This window comes from Equus quagga, chromosome 15 (genome assembly GCF_021613505.1).
Source record: "Equus quagga isolate Etosha38 chromosome 15, UCLA_HA_Equagga_1.0, whole genome shotgun sequence".
NCBI lineage: Eukaryota > Metazoa > Chordata > Mammalia > Perissodactyla > Equidae > Equus > Equus quagga.
Genome location: NC_060281.1, coordinates 2,599,582 through 2,627,216, shown reverse-complemented (window position 1 = coordinate 2,627,216; position 27,635 = coordinate 2,599,582). Strand labels below are relative to the sequence as shown.

The 27,635-nt window shown below is 40.9% G+C and overlaps 2 protein-coding genes across 2 annotated transcripts in view; one reads left to right on the top strand and one right to left on the bottom strand.

Moving 5' to 3' along the window:
* Positions 1–1,917: 1,917 nt before the first annotated feature.
* On the bottom strand, positions 1,918–5,972 carry LOC124226459 (collagen alpha-1(I) chain-like). The gene is made up of 3 exons (XM_046639780.1): positions 5,946–5,972; positions 2,760–3,334; positions 1,918–2,575 (listed from the first exon to the last, which is right to left on the bottom strand). Exons 1-3 carry the CDS (start codon positions 5,970–5,972, stop codon positions 1,918–1,920), a joined length of 1,260 nt encoding a protein of 419 aa, XP_046495736.1.
* COL19A1 (collagen type XIX alpha 1 chain) overlaps positions 2,153–27,635 on the top strand; it is a 304,996-nt gene continuing 279,513 nt past the window's right edge. Inside the window, exons 1-4 of the mRNA XM_046638990.1 lie at positions 2,153–2,271; positions 12,699–12,825; positions 23,011–23,085; positions 23,945–24,044. Coding sequence (XP_046494946.1) covers positions 12,735–12,825; positions 23,011–23,085; positions 23,945–24,044 — 266 coding nt within the window. The 5' untranslated portion in view covers positions 2,153–2,271; positions 12,699–12,734. The remainder of the gene's footprint in view (positions 2,272–12,698; positions 12,826–23,010; positions 23,086–23,944; positions 24,045–27,635) is intronic.

Below are 27,635 nucleotides of genomic sequence, written 5' to 3'. Positions count from 1 at the left end.
AATGTATTAAATGGAATTTATCCCTCATATGGCATAAAAGTAGTTAAGCGTGTCTTCCATAGGGCATAATATCGAAAGCAGTTTGTTTTTGAAAGCTTTTTAATTTTTTTAAGTCACACACGCATACAGCTAAACCAGGTGTTAGAAGCTCCACAATCTCTTTGTGGGAATTCAAAGTCCTGTCAGATGCCCCTCGTATTTTCAAAGGTTCGTTCACCAGCGGTGGCTTCAGAAGCAAGTGGAATACTGATCATTTATAATTGTACTTAGTTAGATAAATAAAAGGCACTTGGTTAGGGGCTCTTTCTACTTGAAGTCACTTTGAAATTCAATGAAAAGAATTAGATAAAGGACAAAGCCAGGGATATAATAGTGTGTGATCATGAAACCAGCCCAGATTTGGACCCTTTCCTGAAAGAAAAACACAGGAATATTTATTGATCGGGCAATGTTGGTGTCTCCAAGAACAAAGTAAGCAACAGATAATAATAATTTCAAATTTCATTTATTCATTTCTCGCTTTCTTCCAAACTCTTGTTTAGTTCAGTGTTGTGAGTAGGAAAAGAAGCAACTGCAGACTGAAACAAAAATATACCAGTGTTTGGTACTTTCAAAAACATCTTAAAGATTATGAAATTATTAAAATGTCTACAAAAATAAGGCTAAAATGAAGTTGAATTACTCGTATTAAAACACAGATTGGAGGCAAAAATTTCGGGCTTCCTGTTAGGTAGCTCAAGAGCCTTAAATAGTACCAATTAAATGTAAATAAGGTGAATTTAACAGTCTATTGGAGAAATAAAGCCTGGACGCTTTCATTTCAACTCACTAGCAATTAAAAGGTAAAGTATTATTACTTAGAAAAAAGATTCAAATGGGGTAATATTGTAAAAAAATTAGAGAATGACCATGGAAGTCTGGTGAAGGTTTGGAAGTCCTGTTGCTCAAACAGGCACCGAGCATCCTGTCTCCTCTCCAGCTCCCTCCTGGCCTTCCCACAGTCAGCCCAGAGGTCCTGATGAAAGTCACGCAAGGCGGAAACACGTCAGGAGTTTCAAACCCCGACATATAAACATGGTTTGCATCACTATAGATGAAAAACTCTGAAATGACAGACAGGTATTTTGATTACGACAAAAGACAGATGGAGAAGACCAGTTGACTCTTGAATAGTTCCCCTTCAATGAAGTGGAAACGAGCAATTGCCTAAAATTTTCCCTAACATTTTTATTTTTTGCCAGCCTGATTTTACTTACTTCCTGATCTGTGAGGCCTCATATGTGAAGCATATTTCTATGGTTTATGGTATCTTTTAAGCTTAATGATTTTCACCATTATCAATCATTAATATAATTTATCCTATTTCCCCAACTATGGCAATACTGAACTAAAAATGTTTAAACCAATTTATCTAATGCCTGGCTTACTTTTCTGAATTCTATAATGGTTTTATTTTCTTTCATATATATATATACACACACATATATATACACACACAAACAATATGTATATACACCTACAAATATACATAGACACTATATATGTGTATATACCTACTATATATTTCTATGTGTGTAAATATATATATATGCTTTCTCTACACACACATACACATATGTATACCTACACAGAGATCTGCAGAAAAATATGACCTTTGCATCTTCGAAGGGATCCCAGGAGTTCAAAACCCAGCATTTGTAGGAGCAATCCATGGAAAGAAATTATATTTAAAATCACAAAATGCTTTTGTGGACTGTGAGACAAACCAAGCCACGCGAACCTACTGTACACATGAGCGTCTTAGATTGGGAGGCGGGCAGCCTTTCTCCATTAACTACCTTGACATAAACTCCTAACACAGAAGTGAAAAATGACACATAAACGATACCCTTTTTTTAGCGCGTGTTAAAAAGCCGATTATCTCCCTGTGAATGAATGCCAGGCACAACACTTTGAAGACACGTCTTCATAACCAGAAGTGAGAAGCTCCAGGCACCCGCATCTCGCCTGCGTTCCGTCCGCGAAGCTGTTAACAACGCAAACCCGAGAGGCATCCTCCCAGCTCCGAGGCGACACTGTGGTAATTAAGGAAAACCTGTGCGCGAGTTGGCCGAGTCCTGTCCTGCGGAGTGGGAGGGTCACACCGGGAGAGACTAATAAGGGCAGAGATGCGTCCCCTTCCCACTCGCCGGGCGCTCGCGGGCCACTCGTCGGCGGCGCCGCAGCCCTGCCGGGACCCCCGCGCTGCGAGCGGCTCGGCCCACGCCGGAGGTAAGCTGCGCCCACACGCCGGGTCCCTGTCATCTGCTCTTGTCTCTGGGCATTTGCGTGCATCTGCTTTTCAAGAAAATGGAAAAACTGTGCCACCCACGGGAAGAGGTTTTGGTGCACACCTGCAATTACGCATTCCCAGAGGTAGCTGCAGATGGGACCAAAACGTTTGGCCCGCCACGGCCGCTTCCGTATGCTCCGTATAGTGTCGTGGATGCGCGTACGGTCGCCTAATGCGGTTATGCTTAGACTTTGCTCCTGGGGGCTTCTCGCTCGGTGTGTCTGCGCAGCGGAACTGTGAGCGCTGCTGATGCGGGGAGAACAGACGCCAAAGGCAGGAGAGAAACATATCCGGGGGAAAAAGCACAAAACAAACTCAGTATACAGCCATGCCGTTAGATCTGAATTTTCGGTATATCTGGAGACGTGACCCTGGAAGCGAGGAGGCCGTTCAGGGGTGAAAACCGGGCGACGCGCGGCCGGGTTACCTATTCGGATATGCGGGTCTTTCTCCCGAGGGCGGCTTCGGGGCGGCGCGGCGGGGACCCCGGGCTCCGGTCCCCCAGCCCGGCTCGTCCGGAGCGGCCGGCCCGGCTCCTCGGTCACCGCGCAGCGCGCGCGCCGCCGGACCCAGCGTCCCCGCCGTGGTCCCCGCCGTGGTCCTCGCCGTGGTCCCCGCCGTGGTCCCCGCGGTCCCCGCGGGAAGGTCCCGGCGCTGGAGGAACGCGGCCCCGCTCCCCGCCGCCCGCGCGCCCGCGCCCCCGCGCCCCCGCGGCCCCGAGGAGGCGGAGGAGAAGGAGGCGGCGGCGGCGCGCGCCCGGGCGCTGCGGGGTCCCGGAGAAGTTTGCTGGCCCGGAACCAAGGCGCCGCCGCCGGCGGCACGCAGCTCGTCCGAGACCGGCCCCGCGGAGGTTACGGAGGGGACGTGCGGAATGTCGGGGGGCGAGGGGCTGGTGCCCAGGCCGGGCGGCAGGGGCCCCAGGGGCTCAGGGAGGCACCGACTAGTGACAGGGTGCAGAGGAGCAGGGGACCGGAACACAGGCCAGCCTCGGGGCACAGTGGGCTGGGGGTGAAACAGAGTGGAACCCTGGAAATGCGTGGAGTTCTAGCCGAACCATCCAGGAGCTGCCGCAGAGTGGTGAGGAGCCGCAGCCTGAGGGTGGGAAATGGAAGGGTGAGGGAGATAGTGGTGCTGCCTCCTTCCACCCTCATTGCAGGACTCCTGGGTCCCATCTGCTTGGAGGAGAAGGCTGAGGAGAATCATGATGGCAAGGGGGGGGGGGGGGGGGTCTGGACGCTCAACAGGAGTTGATATCTGCCTGGTAATAGAAGGGACGAAATAAAACCGCTTCAGGGCACCCCCACCCCCATCCCGACAGAAAAGAGGGGAGAGCAATGGTGCTCCTTAGTCTGCCCACATCAGGCGCTACTGTCATTCTGTAAGAGACTTTTCAGACTGCACAGATGTGTGGTCTCAGCATCTGCTTGCTCGTGCGTGGGGAGAAAACTGCAGGACCCTCTCCAAGTAGAGGCCCTTGCTGTGTGCCTGCCAAGGGGGCTGAGGTGTTTAGGTGTCCAGATGGTGCAAAATGTCCCTAAAAGCCTTTTCCTGAGTACTGCCGTCGGGAATCTCTAACGAGGAATCTCTCCCTTCAGGGTGGAAAAGGGGAGGGTGCTTCCCAGGGCTGGAAAATTCATTCTCTCCCTGGGGATAGAAAGTGGAGAAAGTAACTGGCAGGCGCTTCCAGGAGGTATCGTCCAGCCTGATCTCTCAAGCTGGTAAGGCATCCAAGTGGGGCTTCCTGGGAAAGGAGGGGGAAGGGGCGGCAACAGAGCAGGGAGTGAGCCCGAGCCTGCTGTGAACAGGTCAGAGAAAGAGCACAAGGGTGAAAGAAAATCAAATGGGGTTACTGTCACAACGGGGATGTTATCTCTCTATTTGATTTGCCATCCAAGGAGACCATCTAAAACAGATGGGAGCCTGTGGTAGTCTACAGATATGGAAAAGTTCCATCTACTTTCTGGTCCTCCAGCTGAATTTCTCCTGCTGCAATTTTAGTTCATTTTTCCAGCAGGCAGAAATGCCCAGTGGGGACACAGAGTGGATAGTTTTAGAGGCAGGAGAAGATATGGGGATAGAAACCATGCTTCTATGGCTAACTGGCCTCATAAATACAAATTCAAAGGAAGAATGAAAAATAAACAGGACTGTAGACTAGCAGGACTGGAGAGATGCTAATATATAACCTGGAAAGGATGCTGGAAAAAAGAGAATGAATGGGACTGGAGTTGGATTATTTGAGGCAGGCTACATTGAGGACATGTATCTTAAAGAGGCAGAGAATAACGAGGCTTAGCAGAAGAGAGCAAGAGGGAGGGCATTCCAGCCAGAAGGAATGCGTGTGTGAAGCCTTAGAGGTGGGAGTGAGCGGTCATGTGCCTGCTGAGATGAGAATCCAAGCTGGGGCGAAACCTGAGATGAGGAGAGCAGATCGCACCTGCCAAGGAGAGACTGGAAAGGAGAGGCAAGAGGCAGGGGCTCTTTAGGGGGTTATTTTCAAGGCCAATGGTGAGATAATCAGGTGAGGGCATTGTCTATTGAGTTTGGAAATTGATATGAAGATGGTGAATGCAAGACTGGAGCAATAGGCCTGTCTTATCGATGCAGGGGCTGTGAAGCCCAAAGGATGTGATCTCTCTCTTTGAGAGGAATCAAAGATAATCGTTACATTGTAAGATTCTTAGATCAGAAAGCTAGTAGAGCCCTTCAAATGGAAAAATTAAGAAAAGTTGATAGATTGGGGAAAAATACACATATATATTTAACATTTTAAGTGGCACTGGATCATTGATATAGATATATCTGTGGAAACAGAGCTAACGAATTGAAATCCGAAAGAATGTAGGTCAGTAGTGATGGCTGAAATTGAGAATAGTATCAAAAAAGCTGATGGAGACAACTATGGTTCAGAGGGGCAAGTCAATAGGATAAGTAGCTGAGCGTGGGGAGAGTCGGTTCGGCATGCTCAAGGGAACTCGAAGGTAGAGAGCCCTGGAAAGTGGGCACTAGTTTGGAAGGGACAGGAGAAATAACATGGAACTTTGAGAATGTGTTGGAGTCGATCAGTTTTAGAGGAGCAAAAACATTAAGAACCAGGGAATATTTTCTGTGAAGCAAGAGAGAAGCTTCAATAGTATTTTTTTTTATTTTTTGGTCTCACTAAATAACTGAAATTATGTTCACTGAGCCTTCTTTTAGGATTTTTTCCTGTATTTCTCTATAATACTTCATTCAAATCCTTCTATAAATGTTAAGTCCATATCTGTATATATTACTTAACAGTTCCAGCCTTTCATTTGTTTAATTTTAGTCCAATTGTATTGCTTTAGACTATTCACCCTACAAATTGATCAAATGAGTACCTGCTAAATGCCAAGCTTAAGCAAAACCCAGATGATAAGACCCAATATTTTTTCTCCACAATTGTTCAATAGGGAGAGGAGACAAAATGCACACATGTTATTGCAACGCAATATAGACCATGCTGAAGCAGAGGTGGGTGCTGAAGCTCTGTTGGATCCCAAGGCAGTGACTAATGAACTCTGTGGGTTCCACAGACTTCATAGAGGACGTGGCATTTGAACTGCATGTGGAAGGCAGAGTAAGTGCTCACCAGATGGAGAGAGAACTGGAAGGACATTCCGACAGCCGAAACAGCATGTGCAGAAACCTGGCATGTTTTGAGAATTGTTGGTGGAGTAGAGTTTGTTTGGAAGGAGGTAGAAGGACAGGACATCAGACTCCTATGAGTTGAGGCCCCACTCTAGAAGAAACTGGAGTACCTTCCTTAGGAGTGGGCAATGAAAAGCCACTGGGAGACTTTAGTAAGGCAGAACACTAAAGTGATTAGGTCTTTGTTTCAGAAATAGAATTCTAAAGCAGTAGGGAGATGGAATTAAGGGAAGAAGACTGCAGGAAAGCAGTGTAGGGAGGAGTCGATTCCACTTTTCCAGATTAGAAATGAGAAGGACACAAACTAAGGCAATTCTTGTGAGGGGGAGAGAGTTGGTATGGATTCAAAAGACATTGTAAGAGTAGATTAGGCTATGATAGAGATTTGATATGGGGATTGAAGAATGAATGGAAGATGATTTTGAAATTTCTGACTTGGGTTCTTAAGTTAATGACGATGCCTATTCTTAAAATATGAAGGTCGAGAGGTTTCTGTAGCATATAACAAGGGCAGAAACCCTGCCTAAGCTGCAAGAGACTTCTGCAAGCTAATTTCACTTTCGTTACTACAGTCAGTGATAAAATTACGAAATAATGCTAGATCTAGTCCTGAACTCTGGGGATGTTTGTCCTGTTATTGGCTTGGATTTTTAACTCTGTGGCAATGACTTTTCAACTGATTTTCTCCAGTAGTTCCTAGACTCTAGTATAGCTTCACTAAAGATAGAGTCTAAAGATTGGTTAAAGAACAGATGTGTAACACCTGTTGTTTTACTTATTTACAAGATGTGTCTCTTCATAACAGTATGGCCAGATTTTCTTGGTGGAGTTATGCAGAGGCATACTGGAGGGCAGTCAGGAAGGTTTGATTTAAAAATTGACCCCCTACCCAGTCACCCAGCACTGCTCTTTGTAATGAATGCTCTGAAAACATGGGTTCTTTCAGTCACTTAACAAATCAAATCTACTTTTTTGAAAGTTGAAATGCTGTGTTGCTCAGTGTACAGCCTGCATAAAGAGAACCAGTATTCCCTTTCTATTTTCTCTTCTTCTGTCACTTGTCTTTTTCATCTTATTTTCTATTTCGGTACTAGATCTAATGCTCTGACCCTTTATCTAATACCAGATTTCAAAGATGCAAAATGAGCATTATGAAATGTTAGATGGAATAACAGTAAACTTATTCATGTTCCACAGGCAGATTTGGTTTGGTTTGCTCACAAGCTTGTGCTGAGAGAACCCTGACCATCTCTGCAAGCCTACATTCCATCATTCTAGCTACTTCTTCTGTTCTCCTTTACTTCTTAGTCTCTGTCTCTCAAAGATAATCTACGTGTTTGTTTGTTTACTTCTGTTCTCCCTGGCCAGAGTGCCACCAGGGACTCCTGTTTGGCTCACTGCTGTACCCCAGAGACTGCTGTATCCCCAAAGGCACAGAGCAGGAACCTCATCCTACTGATGGAATGAAAGATTAAGGTTTCCCAATGTTCCTTTCTGACATTTTTGTGCTTTCTGTACACAAAGACAGATTAATAAGGAATTTTTAAAAATTCCTGTCCTAATTCAAATATCTCTAGTTTTGATAGTTGCCGTATAGGATTTCAAGAGCTTGATTAAGGAAGTTGAGAGACAGTGACTTTTTTTTATTCCCTTACCCCAACCAGTACCCAAAACTATTCCAGTTGGTCAAGGATGGTGAGAATAATTGGTTAGAGGTAGACGTGAGAGCCAGGCCTTCAGGCAGCCACTCTCTCTTTGTTGTCATGGCAATGGGAAATCAGTTACAGGCAGGTCTGTCTGGGTGATTTTAGAGGGTTCATAGGCTCCAGCAGAGTTGTCTGCTCAAGACTGCCAGTGCTGGGCATACTCACAATTATGACTTTGGTATTTTGTAGTGCTTGGAAAGAACTGTCTGGCATCTGGATAGAATCTTGATAGAGAATAACTGGAAATTGAACAGGAAGTGTAGAGAATGTGATAGGTCTGCCCCACATTCTGATAGTAAGCATCACGGTGTAGCAGCAAAGCTTTCTAGTCAAACAGACCTGGACTTGAATCCCAGGCTCTGGATCTTTTCTATGAGCTTTAAAGTCTCATACCTGTGGGATAGGAACCTGATACCTGTCTTTGGTACCATCTTTAGGCCCTGGCTGGAGGGTCCCTGCTGTGGGCCCTACAGTTGAGAAGGCCCCATATGGTCTTGCTCTAGCTATGTGCTTGCTCTTAGGGTTGGGAGTCCACAGAGGTAAGGGAACCTGCCCACCCAAAGCCCAAGCTTCTAAGTTTACTCAGGATCCTGAAATTCCCTGACTGAATGATCCTTAGTCTTCCTGCAGGATCTGGTGGCCCTCTTCCTTGAGCCCATCTTCACAGGGACAGACCAAGCTACTGGTGTGAACACTCGTAGGCTAAAGGGGGTGGTCAAGGAGGGGCTGTTTGCAGGTGCTGTGGATGGAGCTTAGATTGATTAGAATGTTCCAATGCGTGTGAGTGAAGCCCCTCCTGGTACAGATGGAGCTAGGAATGGAAAAAAATGAGGGACGAGCTTTGGTCCAGGCCAGAAGCCAGTTCATCTGTTTGAGCCTGCTGTGTTCAATTCTAAACTTGACCTGGGCTTTCAGATCTTTATGAGGGTATATTTGTCAAGATAAAAGGAGAAAACATATCTTTCTTATCAGTTTTATTAGCTTTATTTTTAACTTTCACACATTTAGACTTGGTCTGTGGATCTCTTGCCCTACACCCTGCTCATATTAGGGGCAGGCATGCCTGCCTCTCAGGTTATTATAAGCATTAAAATAAAATGCCATATTTAAAAGAAATTCTGTTTCAGAAAATGAGACCATGTGTAACCAATATTTTTCATATCCTTACCGGCAGGGGAGTGGGGAGCAATCGAGGGATTTGAGATGTGTTTGGGGCAACCCTGAGATGACTTGTTGATGGTTTCGATGTGGGAGATGGTGATGAGGAAGACAGAAGAATCAATGTGGTGCTTAGGTTTCTGGTTTGAGCATTTTAATGGGTGCTGTTTATTGAGACTGGGAGGAGCATGAGAAGAACAAGTTGTGGTTAAGAATCAAGCATTTAATTTGTATTAAGATATAGATGCTAGTGTGACATCTAACAGGGAATATTGAGTAGGGGGCTGGATACAAAGTCTAAAGTTCAGAGAAGAGGACTGGACTGGAGTGTAAATTTTAGATCCATCGTCTGACAGATTTCATTTAAAGCCAAGAGAATGGCGAAATCACATAGGGAGACATCATAAAGAGATAGGAGAGGAGGGCCACAGATCCCAACTAGAAATCAGGTGGAAAACAGATCTGAGAAGGGGATTTAGAAAGAAATCCCAGGGAGTGTGAAGGCAGGAAAGCCAATGAGAGTGAAGGTTTCAAGAAGGAGGGAGTGGTTAGCTACTGGAAATGCCACTGGGAGTTGAATTAGACGGGGAGAGAAAAGGATTCTTTCAAGTTCTTGCTGAACTTGGCTAGAGACATTTCAGTGGAGTGGTGGAATGGCAATTCTTTGCTAACTGGAACGTTTAGTCGACTAACCATAACATCTTATTCTTCAAACGTTCTGGATAAGTGAGGTTGGAGCTAAGTGCTATCATCCTCTGAGTGGCTCAAAGAGATAGAAGACGTCAAGGTTGAATTCATGTGCTTATGGCATATCACTCTCTGGTTCTTTGTTGCTGTAACAGGGACCAAAGCTTCAGTGAACATATATTTCTAGGATGCTTTGGCACTTCTCTATTCTGCAAATATCAATATCAACCTCAGGTGAGGAGATAAATATAATTGTGAATTTTTACTAATTATTATTTATGAATATGCAGATCAATTATAATAGGTACTGTTTTTGAACACTTACTGTGTTCAAGACCCTCTACTACACTCTTTCCAGGTATTAAATAATTTATTGCTACTATTAATCCCAATTTTAAGTGAATAAATGAAGGCTTAGGAAAGTTGCATAACTTGTTCATAAGGAGCAGAGCCCAGACATGAACCCTTGGTTTTAACGACTAAACTACTCTGCTAATTTATCAAATAATAAAGATCACTTTGGTTAAAAATGCAGACAACCGAGGATCTCTCTGAAAGTTAGATCAATATTTGTGAGTTCATTAATTTGAAATAGAGTTAATTGTTTTAACAGTTACCAACTGACTTGAAATAATAGGTAGGATAAGTTTGCAAAGTCATATGAGGATTAGGGCTTTATCTAGATGAGAGAGTTCAAAAGAAATAAGGCATAAAACCAGCTGTTTGATGTTTAGAACTGCACATACGGTTTTAATATTGCAATTGCTGCTTCCAGCTATTCATCCAGAAATATCTAAAATCTTGAATTAGTTTTAAAATACTAATCTTAGGGTATTTGGCACACGCAGAATACCAAAGATGATAGCTTTAGTTTTTTTCTAAGAATGTCTATTGACAACATTTAGGCATTGATATGGTGGATTCTTTTATATTTGACTCTTGAGTAAACTTTGAATGATAGCAAATAAAAACTATAATAATATTTGCATATTTAGAGCTCTTAGAATAGCTATTCTAATAATACCACAGTTGTCAAATACGCTGAGGGAGCCACTGTATTTTTACTTGCAATCAATTTCCATGTTGGTTACTTCATTATAGTAAATTAAGGTAATGTTTAAGTTTTCCATTACGAGGATTCTATTTGCTAAATCTTTTATTGTAATACCTGTAGAGTAGTAGCCCACGTTCAGAAAGACAAACGATCATGGGAGTAATACATTAATATGAAATACGATGCCCAGGGCAGGCTCAGGTGAGGCAGGCATTGCATACATCCATTTTTCTCTTTAAATAGAAGGAAAGGTTACTTGTCACTTGTGCAGTAATCACTCTAGTAGCAGCAATTATTCGAACCAGTAACAACATAGTTAAGTTTATAGAAAATGTAATGATGTTGGTTAAGCCAAAATATGTAAAACTAATATTCAGCAGAAAAAGTAGAATTGTGAATAATAAGTTTATATTTTAAAAATATAAATCATTGTATATGACACCAAAAGAACAGGCAACAAAAGAAAAAAGTAAATAAATTAGACTACCTAAAAATCAAAAACTTTTGTGCAGCAAAGGACACAACCGATAGAGTGAAAAGGCAACTCCCAACATGGAAGAAAATATTTGCAAATCATACATCTGATAAGGAGTTAATATCCAGAATATATAAAGAACTCATATAACTCAACAACAAGAAAACAAACAACCAGATTAAAGAATGGGCAAAGAATTTAAATAGACATTTCTCCAAAGAAAATATACAAATGGCTAATAATCACATGAAAAGATGCTCAACATCCCTAATCCTTAGAGAAATGCAAATCAAAACCACAGTGAAATACCATCTCACACTCATTAGGATGGCTGCTCTAAAATAACAAAAACAGAAAATAATATTGATGAGGATGTGGAGAAATTGGAACTGTTATGCTTTTGTTGGTGGGAATGTAAAATGATGTGGCTGCTATGGAAAACAGTATGGAAGTTCCTCCAAAAATTAGAAATAGAATTATCATATGATCCAGAAATTCCATTTCTGGGTATGCGTCCAAGATAATTGAAAGCACTGACTTGAACAGATATTTGTACATTCATGTTCAGAGCAGCATTATTCACAATAGCTAAAAGATGGGAGCAACCCAAGTGTCTGTCAATGGATAAATGGGCAAAAAAAAATATGGTCTACACATATAGTGGAATATTATTCACCCTTAAAAAGGAAGGAGGAGCCAGCCCTGTGGTGTAGTGGTCAAGTTTGGCGCACTCTGCTTTGGCAGCCTGGGTTTGTGGGTTGAGATCCCAGATGTGGACCTATACCACTCATCAGCCATGCTGTGGCGGTGACGCACATATAAAGTAGAAGAAGATTGGCATAGATGTTAGCTCAGGGCTAATCTTTGTCAAACAAAAAAAAGAGGAAGTTTGGCAACAGACCTTAGCTTGGAGTGAATTTTCTTCAGAAAAAAAAAAAGAAAGGAAGGAAATTCTGACATGCTGCAACATGGATAAATCTTGAGGACATTATGCTAAATTAAATAAAGTCACAAAAGGACAAATACTGTATGATTTCACTTATATGAGGTACCTGGGGTACTCAATTCATAGAGACACAAAGTAGGATGGTGGTTGTCAGAGACTGAGGGTTGGAGAAATGGGGGTTATTGTTTAATGGGTACAGAGTTTCAGTTTTGTAAGATGAGAAGAGTTATTGGCAGTGGTGATGATTACACAACAACGTGAATATACTTAATGCCACTGAACTGCACACTTAAAAATGGTGAAGATGGTAAATTTTATGATATTTTTGTTTTACTGTGAATTTTAAAAAAATACATACAAATCATTGTAAGTGATGTGGCTTTAAAAAAAGCATTTAAAAGAAGAGAAAATTTAAGTTATAAGAGGCTGTATTGACACTGATAATTAACTAGGAACTAATCTGAAAATATTTTCAGAGCTCTTTCATGCAGATTAAGGTATATATTGACATGTTATATATAATTAATATGTAATCATATATCCAATTATATAATTATATGTAATGTAAAAATCTATTGTTTTCTTTTTGGTGATGAGGATTTTCTGGAGATAATGATGGCGAGGACTGTGTGCAAAAAGCTCAATTCAGATATTTTGTTTCTTTGCAGGTCTGTGGCCGCTCGTTCACATGGTCTCGAGGTACCATGAGGCACTCTGGCTGTTTGAAGCTCTGGCTCTGGGTGGCAGTGCTCCTGCTCCCGGCTTCCGCTGCCGTGACGGTCAGGGACAAGCAAGGTATCCAGGCCGCCTCTTTGTCCTGTCACCAAATGTTATTTGCACTCTGTAAATTATTTGGGAAAAATCATTAAAATAAGTCTGGTTAAGATTGAAGAGGCATAGATTAAATAGACTAGTACAAAATAAATAATAATTCACCGTTTTCTCCCAGTGACCTTCACATCGCACATTGAGAATTTCTAAAATCACCTCCTTTTTTCATATGCATGTTAGTCTACATAGCCTTTCATTTCTCTCACTGATATTCACAAATATAAATATATGTGTGTGCATCTCTTTGTGTGTATATTTCTCCCTTTCCTCTTTAAGTTATGAATTATTCAAGTTATTCAACTTATAAGTATGGAAACATATCCCTAATTAGGATTAACCAGGGACATAGCTAATCTTAATTAGGGAAAAGTGAAAAGGAGAATAGGAGATTTAAAAGGGAATCCAGCTTAATTACATGTAAGTTTTATAGGATCTCAGATGAGGCGAACAAAAGATTAACAGTCGGTGGAGTGCTTTTTGAACTAAATAGATAATATTTATTTGCAGTTGTTAAATTTATCAACCTCATAAATATTTCCAAAGGGCTTGAAAGCAATTTGAAACATTTATTTCCACCTCTTATTTTTGAAAATGATTATGCGGCTAATTTGGAGGACTTCTCTTGAACGTTGAGTAGCGTGAGTTACTGGTCTAGGTGAACGTCACATTCAGAGTTGACCAGACACGGCGAAGAAGCCGTTTGCTGAGCAGGGAGGAACTTCGACCCTCCTTCGGTGCAAAGGGTTCCATGTGACGTCTTCTGACGATGGTCACATGTGATGATGTATTCTGAGACTGTGAGTTTTATTGTGCTTATCCTTTTGAATATGGCTTTACTAATTTTTGCTAAACAGGTATAAACACACTCTAATAGAGAATTTTGAGTTTAAAATGCTCATAAAATAAAACCAGTCTCCTATAAAGATATAACACATCTTAGTCTCTCAGAAGGTTTTGTGTTTATGATTTCTTACTAGTTTGGCAGGAGTACATTTCCTGAAACAATTCACGTGATGGTTTGAATATTCTACCATTGTATAGATGACATCCTGTGGCTTCATACTTTTGAGGGGAACACTTTCTTTAGTGAGAAATAAAAGTCAGGAGTACCTCATGGCAAAAAGAAACACTTTGGGCAGGGGTTTATTCTGATAATATTGCTGCTCTTCCTAATTTCTTCACGTCTCTTGTTTTTAAAGGACATGGTAGGTAATGCCTTTTCCTGCTTAATCTAAGAGGATAGGATGTTTTGGCTAGAAAGGAAAATGAATCTTTGCTTAAGTAAGACAGTTTTTAGGCACATGCCGTGCATAATGCATGGTCTCGATGATAGCGATCATCTGAAGGATCTACATGAATGGTTTTCCAGTCTCAGTGCGAGCAAGAATGATCTGGGGATTGATTCCCCAGTTTCACTCTCAGAGATGCCGCGATGAGGGCAGGCCGGTGGGGTCCAGTAAGCTACGTCTTTAGCAAGCCCCCCAGGTGAATCTAATGCAGCGTGTCTGAGGAACACGCTTGGGGAAATCTCACCTTGGGGATAATTAACTGACATTTCTTTTTCTTTTTTTTTCTCAGCTAGTTGTCTTGCATCTTATGCCAGCAGGTTCCTTTTATTTTATTTATTTTCTTTGTTATTTTTTGCCTTTAGTAACTCTTTTTTGTTTTTACTGTGATGAGAACACTTGATGTGATCTACGCTGCTGACAGATCTCCCAGTGTGTAACGCACCGTGTTGTCAATCTGGGCGCAGCGCCTCACAGCAGATCTCGAGCTTAGTCATCCTGCGTAACTGAACTTCCCTATCTTGGGATTCCCCTGGATGTTTTGCTTTTGTAGCTTTGACATCTCAATTCTTTAATCAGGTCGTATCGTGTGTAGGACTACCAAAATGCATATATACTGGTCCAATTTACCAAATTCGTCTTTCTGAAAAATCGCCTGAGTGTGAATTCAAAATTAATCTGAACACTAACAAGATTCACATCACGTAAAGCACGAAGGGAAATTAATAAAGGACAAAATTCAGAGTTGACTTTTATTTATCGTGCCATTTGGTAGAAGGTGCTCCTGAAGCAACACAAACCGATCGTGTCATGGAAATTGCTTAACTTCAAGTATCAGTGGCATTAATTAAACATGTCAGCGCAGTGCTGTCACAAGGATTATTGAAGAATATGACACGCTGGGCACGCCGGGACAGGGACTCGACTGTGTCTGATTCACAGGGCAAGGTTCCCTTTTTAGTTTCCTCATGTGCAGACCTGCGAGTGTGGTCACTAACCATTTACCGGAGGGAAGTGATTACATCTAAAAATAAAATATAACAAATCTGAGAGAGAGGCTAGGGTTTCAACTCTGGAGTCTGTGAAGTTGTCAATAGTCTGCTGTTAAACCTAAATAGACAAAGGATAAATTGGAGTGTTTTAATTGCTTTACTTTGCCTCTATGGTCTGTTTAATGATTACTTGGAATATTATCCCAGTTGGGACAGAATTCAAGAGTAATATGGAGAGATTCAATAACAACTTGAATTTTAAAATCTTGGAGTTATTAAGAATTCAGTTATTTCATATCCTTTCATCAATGTTACTACATGTTGGAATTATGAGATAAGGCATATTTGCATATTTTCATACCGCAGCTGAACTTCCATTTGAATGTGGCGGTGTCAGCTTGGTTGTTGAAAGAGGGTGGGGAGAGAATTGTTTTAAAAAATGAGGGTCGTGTAGATCATCTCAAAACTCTCTTTAATCAGTTACCTGACTTTCCTCTGTGATAAAAGCTTATGTATCAAATAATTAAAGGTTCCCCTTTTTCCTCTACTTTCCTTAATCTGATCTAAGACAAAAGTACTGAATTATCATCAAAAGTAATAAAAAGGAGAAAACCTGAGTAAGGAAAAGCAGCAAAAAACCCCAGACTAAACAAAGAGAGAAATGATAGAATGCCATTTAAATCATAATTTTTCTTTTACTTGTGGTAGAGTTTCAAGTTACATGAATAGATTGAATTGATTGTAAACTTAGGCCCCAAACTATACACATAAACCCTTTTAACCTAGTTTTCTATTAATTATAAGAAAAAACCCTTCTTCTGAAATTTGGCTTTTACTCATTGACAAACACTGCACTCTGAAATTCAGAGCAGACAGTATGTGGTCGTAAAAACTGTAGAGAGTTTTATTTTGTGTTTTTAAGGATTCCTCGAGTTTCATATGGCACCACGTAAGCATCTGACTGCTGACACACGTCCTGTATGGCTCCTCAGTTTTGAAAGTGGAGAGAAGCCTCACAGTTATTAAATAAGGGCTGTCGCTCCTGACCAGGTGTTCTCCTTTAGGGGACCAGCTTCCGATAAAAAATAAGGAGGGGAGCTTCTGTGACCTCTCCGTTAAAATAGCTGTGTTCCCTTTTTGTCTTGCTTGGTCACTTTTCCATATTAGTTTTGTTATATTCTGGTCCAATGTACTTTACCGATTTTTGTTAACCAATGCTGTTCCCCAAGCCCAGGATGCTTTGTAGTCCTATTGGAGGCACTGTCAAATATGCGGTGTACAGGGGCCAGACGGCCTCTGATGACAATGCAATGAGAAGCCGTGCTCCCCCTCTGTCCAATAGGAAGTCTGTTTTAGCTTTTTAAAAAAATGCAAAACTCTGAAATTCCCTTATTTCGACCCACTTATGAAAGGAAGGCAAACCCGTTGTGTATCTGTGGCAAACTGCTGCTCTTCATCTTCCCCACCCGTCCTCTTGAGGCAAGTGCTGTGTCGTGAGTCTGTCACTAAAGGTGAAGAAAACAATGCTTCTTAATGCAGGTTAGAAAAGAGAGAGTGGTGAACAGAACGTCTACGAAACTAGACAGATTTTAATTGGGATTTGACGGGTAATAATAATTCCGTAATAGATTATGTATACTCCCGAGGATACGAAGAAATAGGAAGAACTGACAGAGACGAGGACTGTTGCCCCTTCCTGGGAGCTGGTCCCAGCCCCTCCTCTCTTCTCGTCTCACTCCTTGTGTGACCTCACCCATCCCTGTGGCTTTCCATATGATTGCTCTGCCAGTCACTCCCAAATTTACCCCCAGGAGCCTGGGCCTCTCTTTCATACCCACCTTTCTGTCTATTCAGTGACTCCACCATTTGAATTTCTTAATGGCACCTCAAAGGGAACATTTCTAACTCCTCCTCTCTCACCGCTGATGAATTTACTCCTTGTCAAATCGTTTTCTTCCCCTCGTGGATCGTTTCAGTAAACTCCGCTTCTGCTCAGCTGAGCCGCCCCCTCCCTCCTCCCTACATTCAGTCAACTGTCACGTCCTGGTGATCCTTGTATCAGTTCTTCCCCTTTCTTCCGTCTCCACTGTCCCCTCTTTAGTACAAGCTGCCATCACGTCTGGCCTCACGGATCCTGGACATGCGAGTGGGCTTGCAACGTGAAATACGGGGCACCCAGTCACAGAGGGTGGTCAGATGAAGAAGGAGTACTTTGTAGTATAAATATGTTCCAAACGTTGCAGGGGATATCCTAATACTGAAAACATTCTTATTATTTATCTGACTTTCAAAGTTAATTGGGCATCTAGTGATTTTATTTGCTGTATTTGGCAACCTACACGATGTGGAGGCAGGAGCGGTGGTTTGATCACAGAGCGTGGTCAGGGAAGGCTGCCCTCGTGCCCGACGCTTAAGCAGAGACAGGAAGGCAGTGAGAGAGGGAGGCGTGTGAATACCTGGAAAGCAGCACATGCTAAGGCCCTGAGGCAGGGGCATGCTCTGCGTGTGAGGAAGTGACAAGAAAGGCCCAAGACTGGAGTCCAATGAGGAGGAGGGGGAGGTGAGGCGCACAGGCTACTGAAAAGTGGCTCTGTGCTCTGTGTGATCTCTAAGCCAGCATGGTCAAGGCTATGCCTTGGACTCGTAAATTCACCAAAACCACACACACTGCCCTGGGAGACCTCTGGGGGATGGTCAGCCCCTGCCCTCTGGGGCTCCTCCCAGGTATTATGTGAATGGGTAGGCTTGTAGATTTATACCTTTCAGTAACAAATCTGCCCCAAAGGCCTCTCAACAAGCTTAATTCAGAGTTAACTGGATTTTGTAATACAGTAGTATTCTTAATACATTGTTATTTAAGTTCAAATGTGTGGAAATGTGTACACTTTAGCAAAGTTAAAATAAAAACGGTATCTCCAGTAGACAAATTATACATTTTCTTGCCCTGCCATCGGTAAAGTTGTATATAAATAGCTCAGGTCGTACAAAGAGCCCTCAACAAACCGTAAAGAGGATAATAGAACATGTTCACATTTATTTTTCATGATGCCTCTAATTTTAATTTTCCCCTTGTGTCTGTAGCGCACAAGGAATGACCTCACCTCCTGGCTTTTCCTTAGGCCGGAGGCCTCTGTGGCCACAGGGATTGATGGGTCCATTTTCAGTGTGAGCATCAGCAACACTCACAAATCTTGCCTGTATTAAATCAGTTGAAACAACGAAAAGTTAGATTATAGACGCTGACTGGTCTGGGCTTCTTAGCTTTTTGAGGGAAGGGGGGAATTCTACATGCCTTTAGTAAGTACTCTGTTAATCCACAGTCCTTTCTATGAGTGAGTATAGAGAATACTAGAACAGTGATAGGACAAATATGTTTCAGAAGACATGGCATCTAATCTCCAGGCTAGAGTGCTTAGCAGTCCAACAGGAGGGCAAGTGAGCAGGTAAGAAAAGAGCAGGATTTAGAGATCGAGGGGAAAGGCAAATTTTTTAAAGCGCATGTTTCAAATTGAGAGTGGGAAGAAAATGCGTTTCTACTACAGAATCAGGAGCATTTCACAGGTACTCTATTATTTTGTTTAGAATATGGTTTTGAGACATAATGTTCAAAGCAGAGAAAAATAAGTTGGACCATAGGAACCTTGGGCTTTCTTTCAGCTCTGCCATCCACTGGCTCTGGGATCTGCGGACACTCACATGGGCCTCTTGAATGATTTGTTATTAGGGCCTCAGGATTCTGATTTTTAGAGGGAGAGAAGGGTAAAAATCTTTTGAAAAGTACGTAGTTTTTGAGGCTATCTAGATAAAATCCAGATAATTGACCCGCATCTGACCTATCAGCCTTCCTTTCTGCCTCCTTTGCCCCCTTTCAACCTCCTTCCAGCCCTGGATGCTGCCAGGGTCCCTCAAGCCGAGTCAGGAGGGAAGTGGGTCTGACAATCACTAACGACATCTTAGCGTGAGTTTGTCAAAAACATATGCATTTGGTTTTCAGAAGGCCTGTTGATGAAGGGTCCCTAAGTAGTGCATCTTCTGTGGTGAAGTTTGTGATTCTGGAACATTCCAAGAGCCTCTGAAGTGACACTGCTGTAGATTCTCCTCTGTCCACCTGACAGGATGTTTGGATGTTTGAACTTGGATGTTTGAACTACCAGTAGTTCTTCAAGATAATGTACATTTACTCAAAAAGCGTGCTTTACTTCATGTTCAGTTGTATGTGCCAATACTTAGAGAAGTGAGCATGTCCAGCCTGTGTTCACTTCTGCTGCCTTGCTGTTTTAAGGTGATGGATCCCTAGGGCTCATGCGTTCAGATGACTGCCTTGAATCTCACCTCCAAGGAGTTACCATTTAATTCTCATTGGTTCTGCTCACTTTTTCATAACAAAGCACAAATTCTAAAGAGATGAAGCTGTATTTGATTTTCATAAACTAAACACTTTAGTGGAGAAATACTTTCATAAATATCATTGGAAATGTTGCATTCCATTCATATCAAAGAGACAGGTTTATTGCTTTGACATCATATATTCACTAAGTCCCTGGAAGAATTTAAATGAGATATATACTGTTTCCAGCTTGGCAGTAGGCCAGCATACCTTCCCCTCGTTACGAAAGTGTCATAGTGGGAAGTCCCTTTCCGCCGTCTGAAGATGTGCTTTGCCAGTCATCAACTGTTGTGAAGAATTTAATCTCATTAATTACAGTCGTTTAGTTGTTCAAAGTCATTATGAAAGTTTGATGTGATTTTGATTTGTTTTGCAAATATCACTTTTAGCTTATTTTCTCATAGACATACTGTTTTCCTCATTTTATTGAGGTATTACACGTTAAGGTCAACAAATCTTAGATGCACAGTGCAATGAATTTTTACATATGTGTTTATACATCTGTGTAACTACCACCCCAGATCAAAATATAGAACATCTCCAAAACCCAGAAGGCTTTCCTGTGTCTGCTCCCAGTTGACACCCTACCAAAGTAACCAGTACTTTGACATAGATTAGTTGTACAACCCCTTGAATTTCATATAAGAATTATGCAGTATGTGTTTTTTGGGGAATGGTATTTTTTCCACTTAATATTATCTCTGTGAGATTCGTCCAGGTTGTTGCATGTATCAGTAGTTCCTTCTTTTTTTATTGCCATCGTTTTTCATTGTATATCCCACAATTTATGCATTTATTCTCTTGTTAATGAACATTTGGGTTGTTTCCAGTTTTCGACGAATATGAGTAATACCATAATGAATATTCTCTTCTAAAGGGCCATTTACACTCATTTTTTGTACTCATTTCTCTTGGGTCATTGAATTCCCAGGTCATAGGGTTCACGTATATTTAACGTTAGTAAATGATGCCAAACAGTTTTCTAAAGTGATTGTACCGATTTCCGCTCCCACAAGCAACGCGGGAGAGTTCTCCTTGCTACACGTCCTCATGAACACTTGGTGCTGTCAGTTCTTCAATTTTCATCCATTTGGTGGTATCTCATTGTGGTTTTACTTTGAATTTCTCTGATTACTAATGATGTTGAGCACCTTTCCATTTGCGGGTTACCAATTTGAATATTCTCTTTTCTGAAGTGCGTACATTTTTTGAGTATTTTCAAAATAAGGTTTTCCATCTTTTTCTTATTGATTTGTGAGAGTTCTTTGTGTATTCTGGATATGATACTTTATTGGATATATGCAGTGCCGTCGTCTGTGGCTCCTGGTCTGTGGCTTACCTTTTCACTCTTTTAATGTTGTCTTTTGATTAATAAAGATTTTAATTTTAATGAAGTCCAATTTATCAATCTTTTATAATTAGTGCTTTCTGTATCTCTTTTAAGAAATCTTTGCTACCTCAAGTTCATGAAGATTTCACATTTTTCTGTGGTCCTTTATTGTTTTACCTTTCACACTGAGGTCTAAGGTCATCTCCAATTTCTTGCGTGGTGTGAGGTAAGGGTTGAGGTTGTGTATTTTTCTCTGTGGAGATCCAGTTGATCCAGAACTGTTTATTGAAAAGACCCCCTTTTGCCACTGAATTGCAGTGGCCCTTTTGTGGTAAATCCGGAGACCAGATGTAAACAGGTCTGTTCTGGGACTCTCTGCTTTGTTCCATTGGTTTGTTTATCTTTATGTGCACCAGCATTAAATTATAAAAATTTCTGGTATCTGATAGTGTGAGTTCTCCAGCTTGTTCTTCAATTTTGCCTTAGCTATTCTAGTATTTTAGAGATCCATATAAATTTGAGACTCAGCTTGTCAGTTTTCACATACACGCACATGTTGGGATTTTACTTGTTATCACACTGAATCTAGAGGTAAAAGTGAGAATTGGCTTCTTAGCAATGTTGAGTCTTCCCGTCTAAATCCTTGGTTAGCCTTCAGTAACATAGGACTTGAATTCCTCTCAACGATGTTCTCTGCTATTCAGTGCAGAGATCTTGATGAGATGCTTGGTTTTTGTAACAATGACTATGAATTCAGATAAAACGTTGGTAATGTTTAGAAAATGTCCAATCTTACTATTATTTAGGACCTGCAATCATGTTAAGATCTCTGAGATAGGAGTTTCCGAAGGAGCTAAGTTGTCCCTAAAGTTTTTCCATGCTATAATTTCATTTACGTGTATTGTGGCTTTTAAATCTGAGTAGTAGCACTCTTTAGAATCTGCTCAATTCTCCTGGTTAAATGCATTCAGATGATGCCCTGTCACGGCCCCTGAAGTCTGTGGTTCGTTTGTGAAACGAGGGCCTGAGTTGCCCAGCAGTTGACCTGGAGAATCTGGTGTAGTTCCCACCTTCTCAGAACAGGAGACAGTTTGGTTTTATGCACTTTATGTCCCCTCTGTATTAAACTTTTAGGTCATGAAGCCCAAACATGAATTTTAGATGTAGAGAATTAAGGTTGTGATTGCAAGCCAAAATATTTAATCAATTTATTTTGAGATCTCTCCACTTACACAGTTACCATGGCATATTCTAAAATTTGGCTGCAATTTTGTCTGAACTGACTGTTACATTCCTAGAATCTAGCCTCAGTTGGATTAAACATACCCCAGATAATCAAACATTAGTGTATGCGTGTATACTACTGCATTAGTGTGTTGTGTTAGGATTGAACATGTAAGTTCACCTGAGTGGAGAGCAAATTTATATTTTATTTCTTTGAATATAATTAAGTGCCTTCACACATAATTAATATTTCCTTTATGATTTTATTTCATTTTTTTCAGTATAGGCCATTTTTGTATGGCAGAGGTCTTCACTTTTTGCCTTTTAATTTTATTTTAATAACTTCCTTCTGTGCGGCTGCCTTAGTTCGGGCTGCTCTAACAAGAGTGCCATAAGCCAAGTAGCTTCAACAACAAACATTTATTTTACACAGTTCAGGCAGCTGGGAAGTCCAAGCGCAGGGTGCCAGCATGGCCAAGTTCCAGGGAGGGCTCTTACTGGTGTCCTCACACGGCAGAGAGAGAAAAGGGGCTCTCCATCCCCTCATAGGACAGCAGTCCCATCATGGGGCTCCACTCCTGTGACCTCATCTGAAGGTGATTACCTCCCAAAGGCCGCCTCCAAATGCCATCGTATTGTGGATTAGAATGCTAGAATAAGAGTGATTACAATAATAATAGCTAATGTTAACGCGCATTTGCTGTGTCCAGGCACTGTGCTAAACTAAGCACCTCACACACGTAAACAAGTGTAATCCTCCACACACACTGTGAGGTGGGTAATATTCTCATCCTCATTCTGTAGATATTTAATAAGGTGGCTTAATTTATTTCCATTTTGTCTTGTTTCTGATTGTACTGTGATTCAAATTTATTTGAAAAAAATGATAGAAAATGTAGTGCAAATCCTCAATACTTTTTTTTTTAATAGAAAAACAATGCCCTATACTGAGAACAGAGGGACGTCAGTTTACACAAGACAACAGAGATGAACTTGAAGTTTCAGGTAAGCATTATAATCCTTTACTAAGAAGCATTTTGTAAAAAATTATCACCAAACATGCACTATATATTGTAGCTGATTCTTTCATGTTGTAATTTGATGATAACATCAATATAAACAATTAGAAACAAAGAAGATGGGTGATGTAGAAAACATGCTGAGAGCAGAGTTCTGTATCGTTTAAGCCAAGACCAACAGTGACTCAACCTCTTGGAGAAAAAAGTTATTTAAAATTGTAAAAGTCATGTCCATTGTCCATAAATTTTTAAAAAAGAAAATTTATGAGAAAGAAGATCTCACTACCCAAATATAGTCATGATTCCTATTTTGGTGTAACCTTCCTATCTTTCTTTCCCTTTCTTCCTTTCATCCTCCGTTCTCTCTCTCACTTCCCCACCCCCAGCCCCCCAACCCCACACATGCACACATAATCATAATACATGTATTGCATTTGAAATCCAAGCATTTCCCCATATCAACATATATTCTTCTAAAGCACGGTTTTTTTTTAAAGGCTGCTTGGATTTCAATTGAATGGCTGTAATATTTTTTATTTAACTAATTTTCTATCTTTAGCTATCAGAGCTGCTACAATGAACTACTCTGATTGTTTGCTTAGGATAATTCCTGGGTCAAAGCAAATTAATATTGGAGTCTTTTGAAACATATTTCATCCTCCTATATCCTAAAAGGAGAAAAATGAAATCAAGGAATTTTGCTGGTCCCAAAGAACAGCATTTTATTTGAAATAAATCTGTCTATAGATAAAGACAACAAAAAATCCTAGTGAAAAATCACTATCTCGGTGAGTTTACCAAATTTATTAAAACTGCTGGATTGAATCGTTTGTCATGTTTCACAGGCTTTGATGTGGGAGAGAGCTTTTCCCTGAGGCGTGTGTTTTGTGAAGGGGATCACACTTGTTTCAAATTGGGAAATTCACTTCTTATTAGAGATACCATGTAAGTAAAATAATCATTTCTCTTTATATTTTAATAATACTATATCAGCATTATTAGTAAAATAGCGAATTAGTAAAATAGTAATGTAGAAACTATTTTCTAAGGGGATTCCAAATAATTTGTTTAAAAACTAAAAAATCTCCTCAGTAGTTTATACTCACTTGAATGTTGTGGTAAATGGGCTGTTTGTGTATTTGTTGTATGTAATCTTTGCAACCTGATCTCGTTCTATGGTGTGAATACTATTTACACATACAGATAGAGGCATAATCTTTAGAGAATAGTAATTAAGTACATTTTTGAAGAAATAGTGTTTATGTTTAAAGTAAGCATAACCCCAATTAGATTTTAGATGGGAACTTGAAGACACAAGACACAATGTAGCCTTAGAGACAAAAGATTGATTTTCATTGTATTTATTTCTACCTGCTTCGTGCCTGTGGATACGCTTTCTGATAAATTAAAGTGAAAGAACTTAGCCCTTAGGAATTCATTAGAGAGTAAATAGTAAATAAAAACTGTTTTTCAGGGGGGTTTTTTGGCCCTGATACGCATTTCATTTCAAAACAGATTTACCAAAGGTTTCCTTTATTATTTTTACTGTCTTTTTTCTACTGATAAACCTGAGATTAAAAAAAAAGAATCACTTGCCATTTAAATACTGACAGTTGGTCAGCAACCCTGTCGGCAATCGTAATGCCCCACGTGGCTGTATGTGATTAGGGATGGTAAAGAGTGATCAGAAAGCCTGAGTCATCGGGAAGGCAAGTACAGTACATACGGTCTTGCTGTTTAGTCTTTGAGCCCAAGGTGAACATTCCAGTGTATGAATAACTGCAATGCAAAAAGCATCGGAATGCTGTTTGGTTTAATACGCAGCACAGATGTTTTCATGTGAGAACATATATGAATGTTTTCACTTCCTGATGGGTAGCCTGATATTCGAGTTACCAGCCGGGGGTTGTTGCGAATCTCAGCATTTGAGTTCTCAAAGGGAAACAGCCTTAATCGTCTCATTACCTATCCTCAGCTGCTCTGTATGAATAGGTTCCTAACTCACTTTTTCCTTGAGAAAAGTTTCTTTAAATCTTCTATTTTGTGATAGTTTAGGCACTTTTAGTTTAACCATATGATTCCTCAAAAGTAAACTGCTCACTCTCACTCAGCGAGAAGTGAGCGTGTTAGGAAGAGAGTGGATACTGGGGATGGAGTGGGAGCTTGTCTGGTGGAGCTGTGCAGACCTGTCCTGTCTCAGGGCTGTTAGTGCTTCACATACAGACATTGAACACTCAGGGCACAGTGGGTCCATTTTGGGTGTTCATATGCAGTAAGGAAGAGTCAATATGTATCGCATAGATAGTTCATGTATTTATTGGTGTAGATGTTTCTTAACTACTAGTAGATAACTTCAATTAATGAATTTAAGAAAGGCAATAAGTTCTGTTCCAAAAATTGCAATGCATTGTCTCTCCTGCCCTCTTCCTGATGATTTAAACCTGTGTAATTCTGACCAGGTGGCTGAAGGATTGGGGTAAAATCGTTCTAAATTCGTTGAGCCTGTATGTAAGAAGACTTAGCTAATATTAAGTAGCTACATTGGAAAACTTGCTGCCACGTTTAGGCAATGCTGTTCTCCTTTGCATATGTGTGATAATAAATATTAGGTATGACTTGAAATTTATTTTCTGACCTTTGGCTCTAAGTCGCTCTGCAATCCCTGGGCAATCAGTGTAAGTGAATTCTTCAGCTCTGTGTGGCAGAACCCTGGTACCTCCACTACAGGAAACTGGAGGGTATCTGGATAAGCTGACTAGCGAGTGTCAAGTCGGTTGGCTCGTCTCCACTCACATTTCACTCATGGAGCCACGTGCGCTAGGAAACCTTGCATGGTGCCATTTTGATTTTTCAATGAGACTGGAGGAAAGTTGCAGCTATTTATATATTTGTAAATAAGCTGCCTTGCAGAATCAGCATGGGAAAAGGCAGATACTATTTTATATGGAAAATGGGATTCTTTCTGTGCCTGAGCTTGTTTTTATTGTTCTGGCATTTTCCAGACGAGATTTATGAGGGAGAAATCTAATAAGAGTGTTGGTCAGATATCTACTGGGCATACTTAGTGCCTTGAGCCTGGCTTGATGTGGGGATCCCAAAGGCTGCTCTTGCAAGGGCCCTCCAAATCCACATTGTTGTATACTTAAACATGGAATGGGCTCAGGGAACATCCAAGGAGCTTTATATGTTTGGTTGTATTTCATACCCATTTTTCAGTATTCTTTGGGATAGAAAATGTTAAGTATTTGGGGACTTTAAACAATTCTGGGTGGCATGCTACCTAGTTTTCTAGAATTATCTTTTTATAGGAAATTCCCTTGGCTTCTTGTATCTACAAGTATCTCTGGTTATGTGAAAGAAATAATTCATTATTTCTATACATATTGAGGGCTATATCCCAGATGATCACACTCTGATGATCTTTAAATTGTGTTTTGGCAAGGATCAGGGCAAACAGTGATGTTTTGAGAGAAATATACACAAACTGTACATATTATGGAGCATCTTATTTTCTTGGTATAACATAGTCCTTATCTTTCATTAGTTGCTTCTACAGAAACATGTTTTAAATAAAAATGTTTTAGTAGTTGAATATTTTCGAAGAGCTGATGAATGTTGAATTTCTACTCACTCTTGATTCTGAAGGAGCAATTCACCCTTATTTTGACTGGCCAGTGGGGAAATCAATCAATTTTCAATGTACCAGGGAAGTGGATTTCCTGACTTATTTTTGGATTCAAGGATGGTGAAAAGCCTTATCTCTCAGGTTGTGTGATTGACAGCTGCTGGCTCTCCAGATGCAGAAGGATTGGGAGGCCATATTGGGTTCAGGAGAGTAGAGTGCTGTGACCATGAGGAGAAAGAGGGAGGGAGGGCTCACGTGTGTTTCAAGTCTGTAGCCTCTTTGATTTAGGATGATTCCCGTGAGCTGGTGGCTTTTGCAACTGGAACAGTTCCTAAGAATGGGGGAAATTAGGCTAGTGTGAAAAACCAATCTACACAGATTAACTTTAATAAGATTTTATGAACTTGGATATTGTAGCTAGACACAGTGGCGTAATTGACAGATATGGTCCCCTTAGCTTTTGTTACAAGTAAATAAATCTCCAGTGAAGAGGAGTCCTCTTGGCCTGTCTCTTTCATTAAACTGGCGGTTGCTTTCTGCAAGCAAAGGCTATTTGGTTTCACAGCTTTACAGGGAAAAAAGGAGCTGGTAGAAGATACTTTCATTTGCATTTTATGTTTTTATAGACATAAGAATCCTCAGCAACTAGGAACCTCCAAATTATCTATTTGGAAGATGTGCAGTATGTTTTAGGAGTTTTTCAAGTGCTCTTGACCTTGGCAGTTCCCCTGGAAATCGTCCTAAATACAGCAAAGCTATTATGTGTATTGCAGCACCTTGTCTTTGCTGCTGTTGAATGACTCTCCCCTGGGCATGCCTTTCTACAGGGATCTTCACACGGCCTCCAGGTCTTTACTGTTACAAATAACGCTGTGCTGTAAAGGACAGTTGTTTTTCTCTATGTTTAGGAT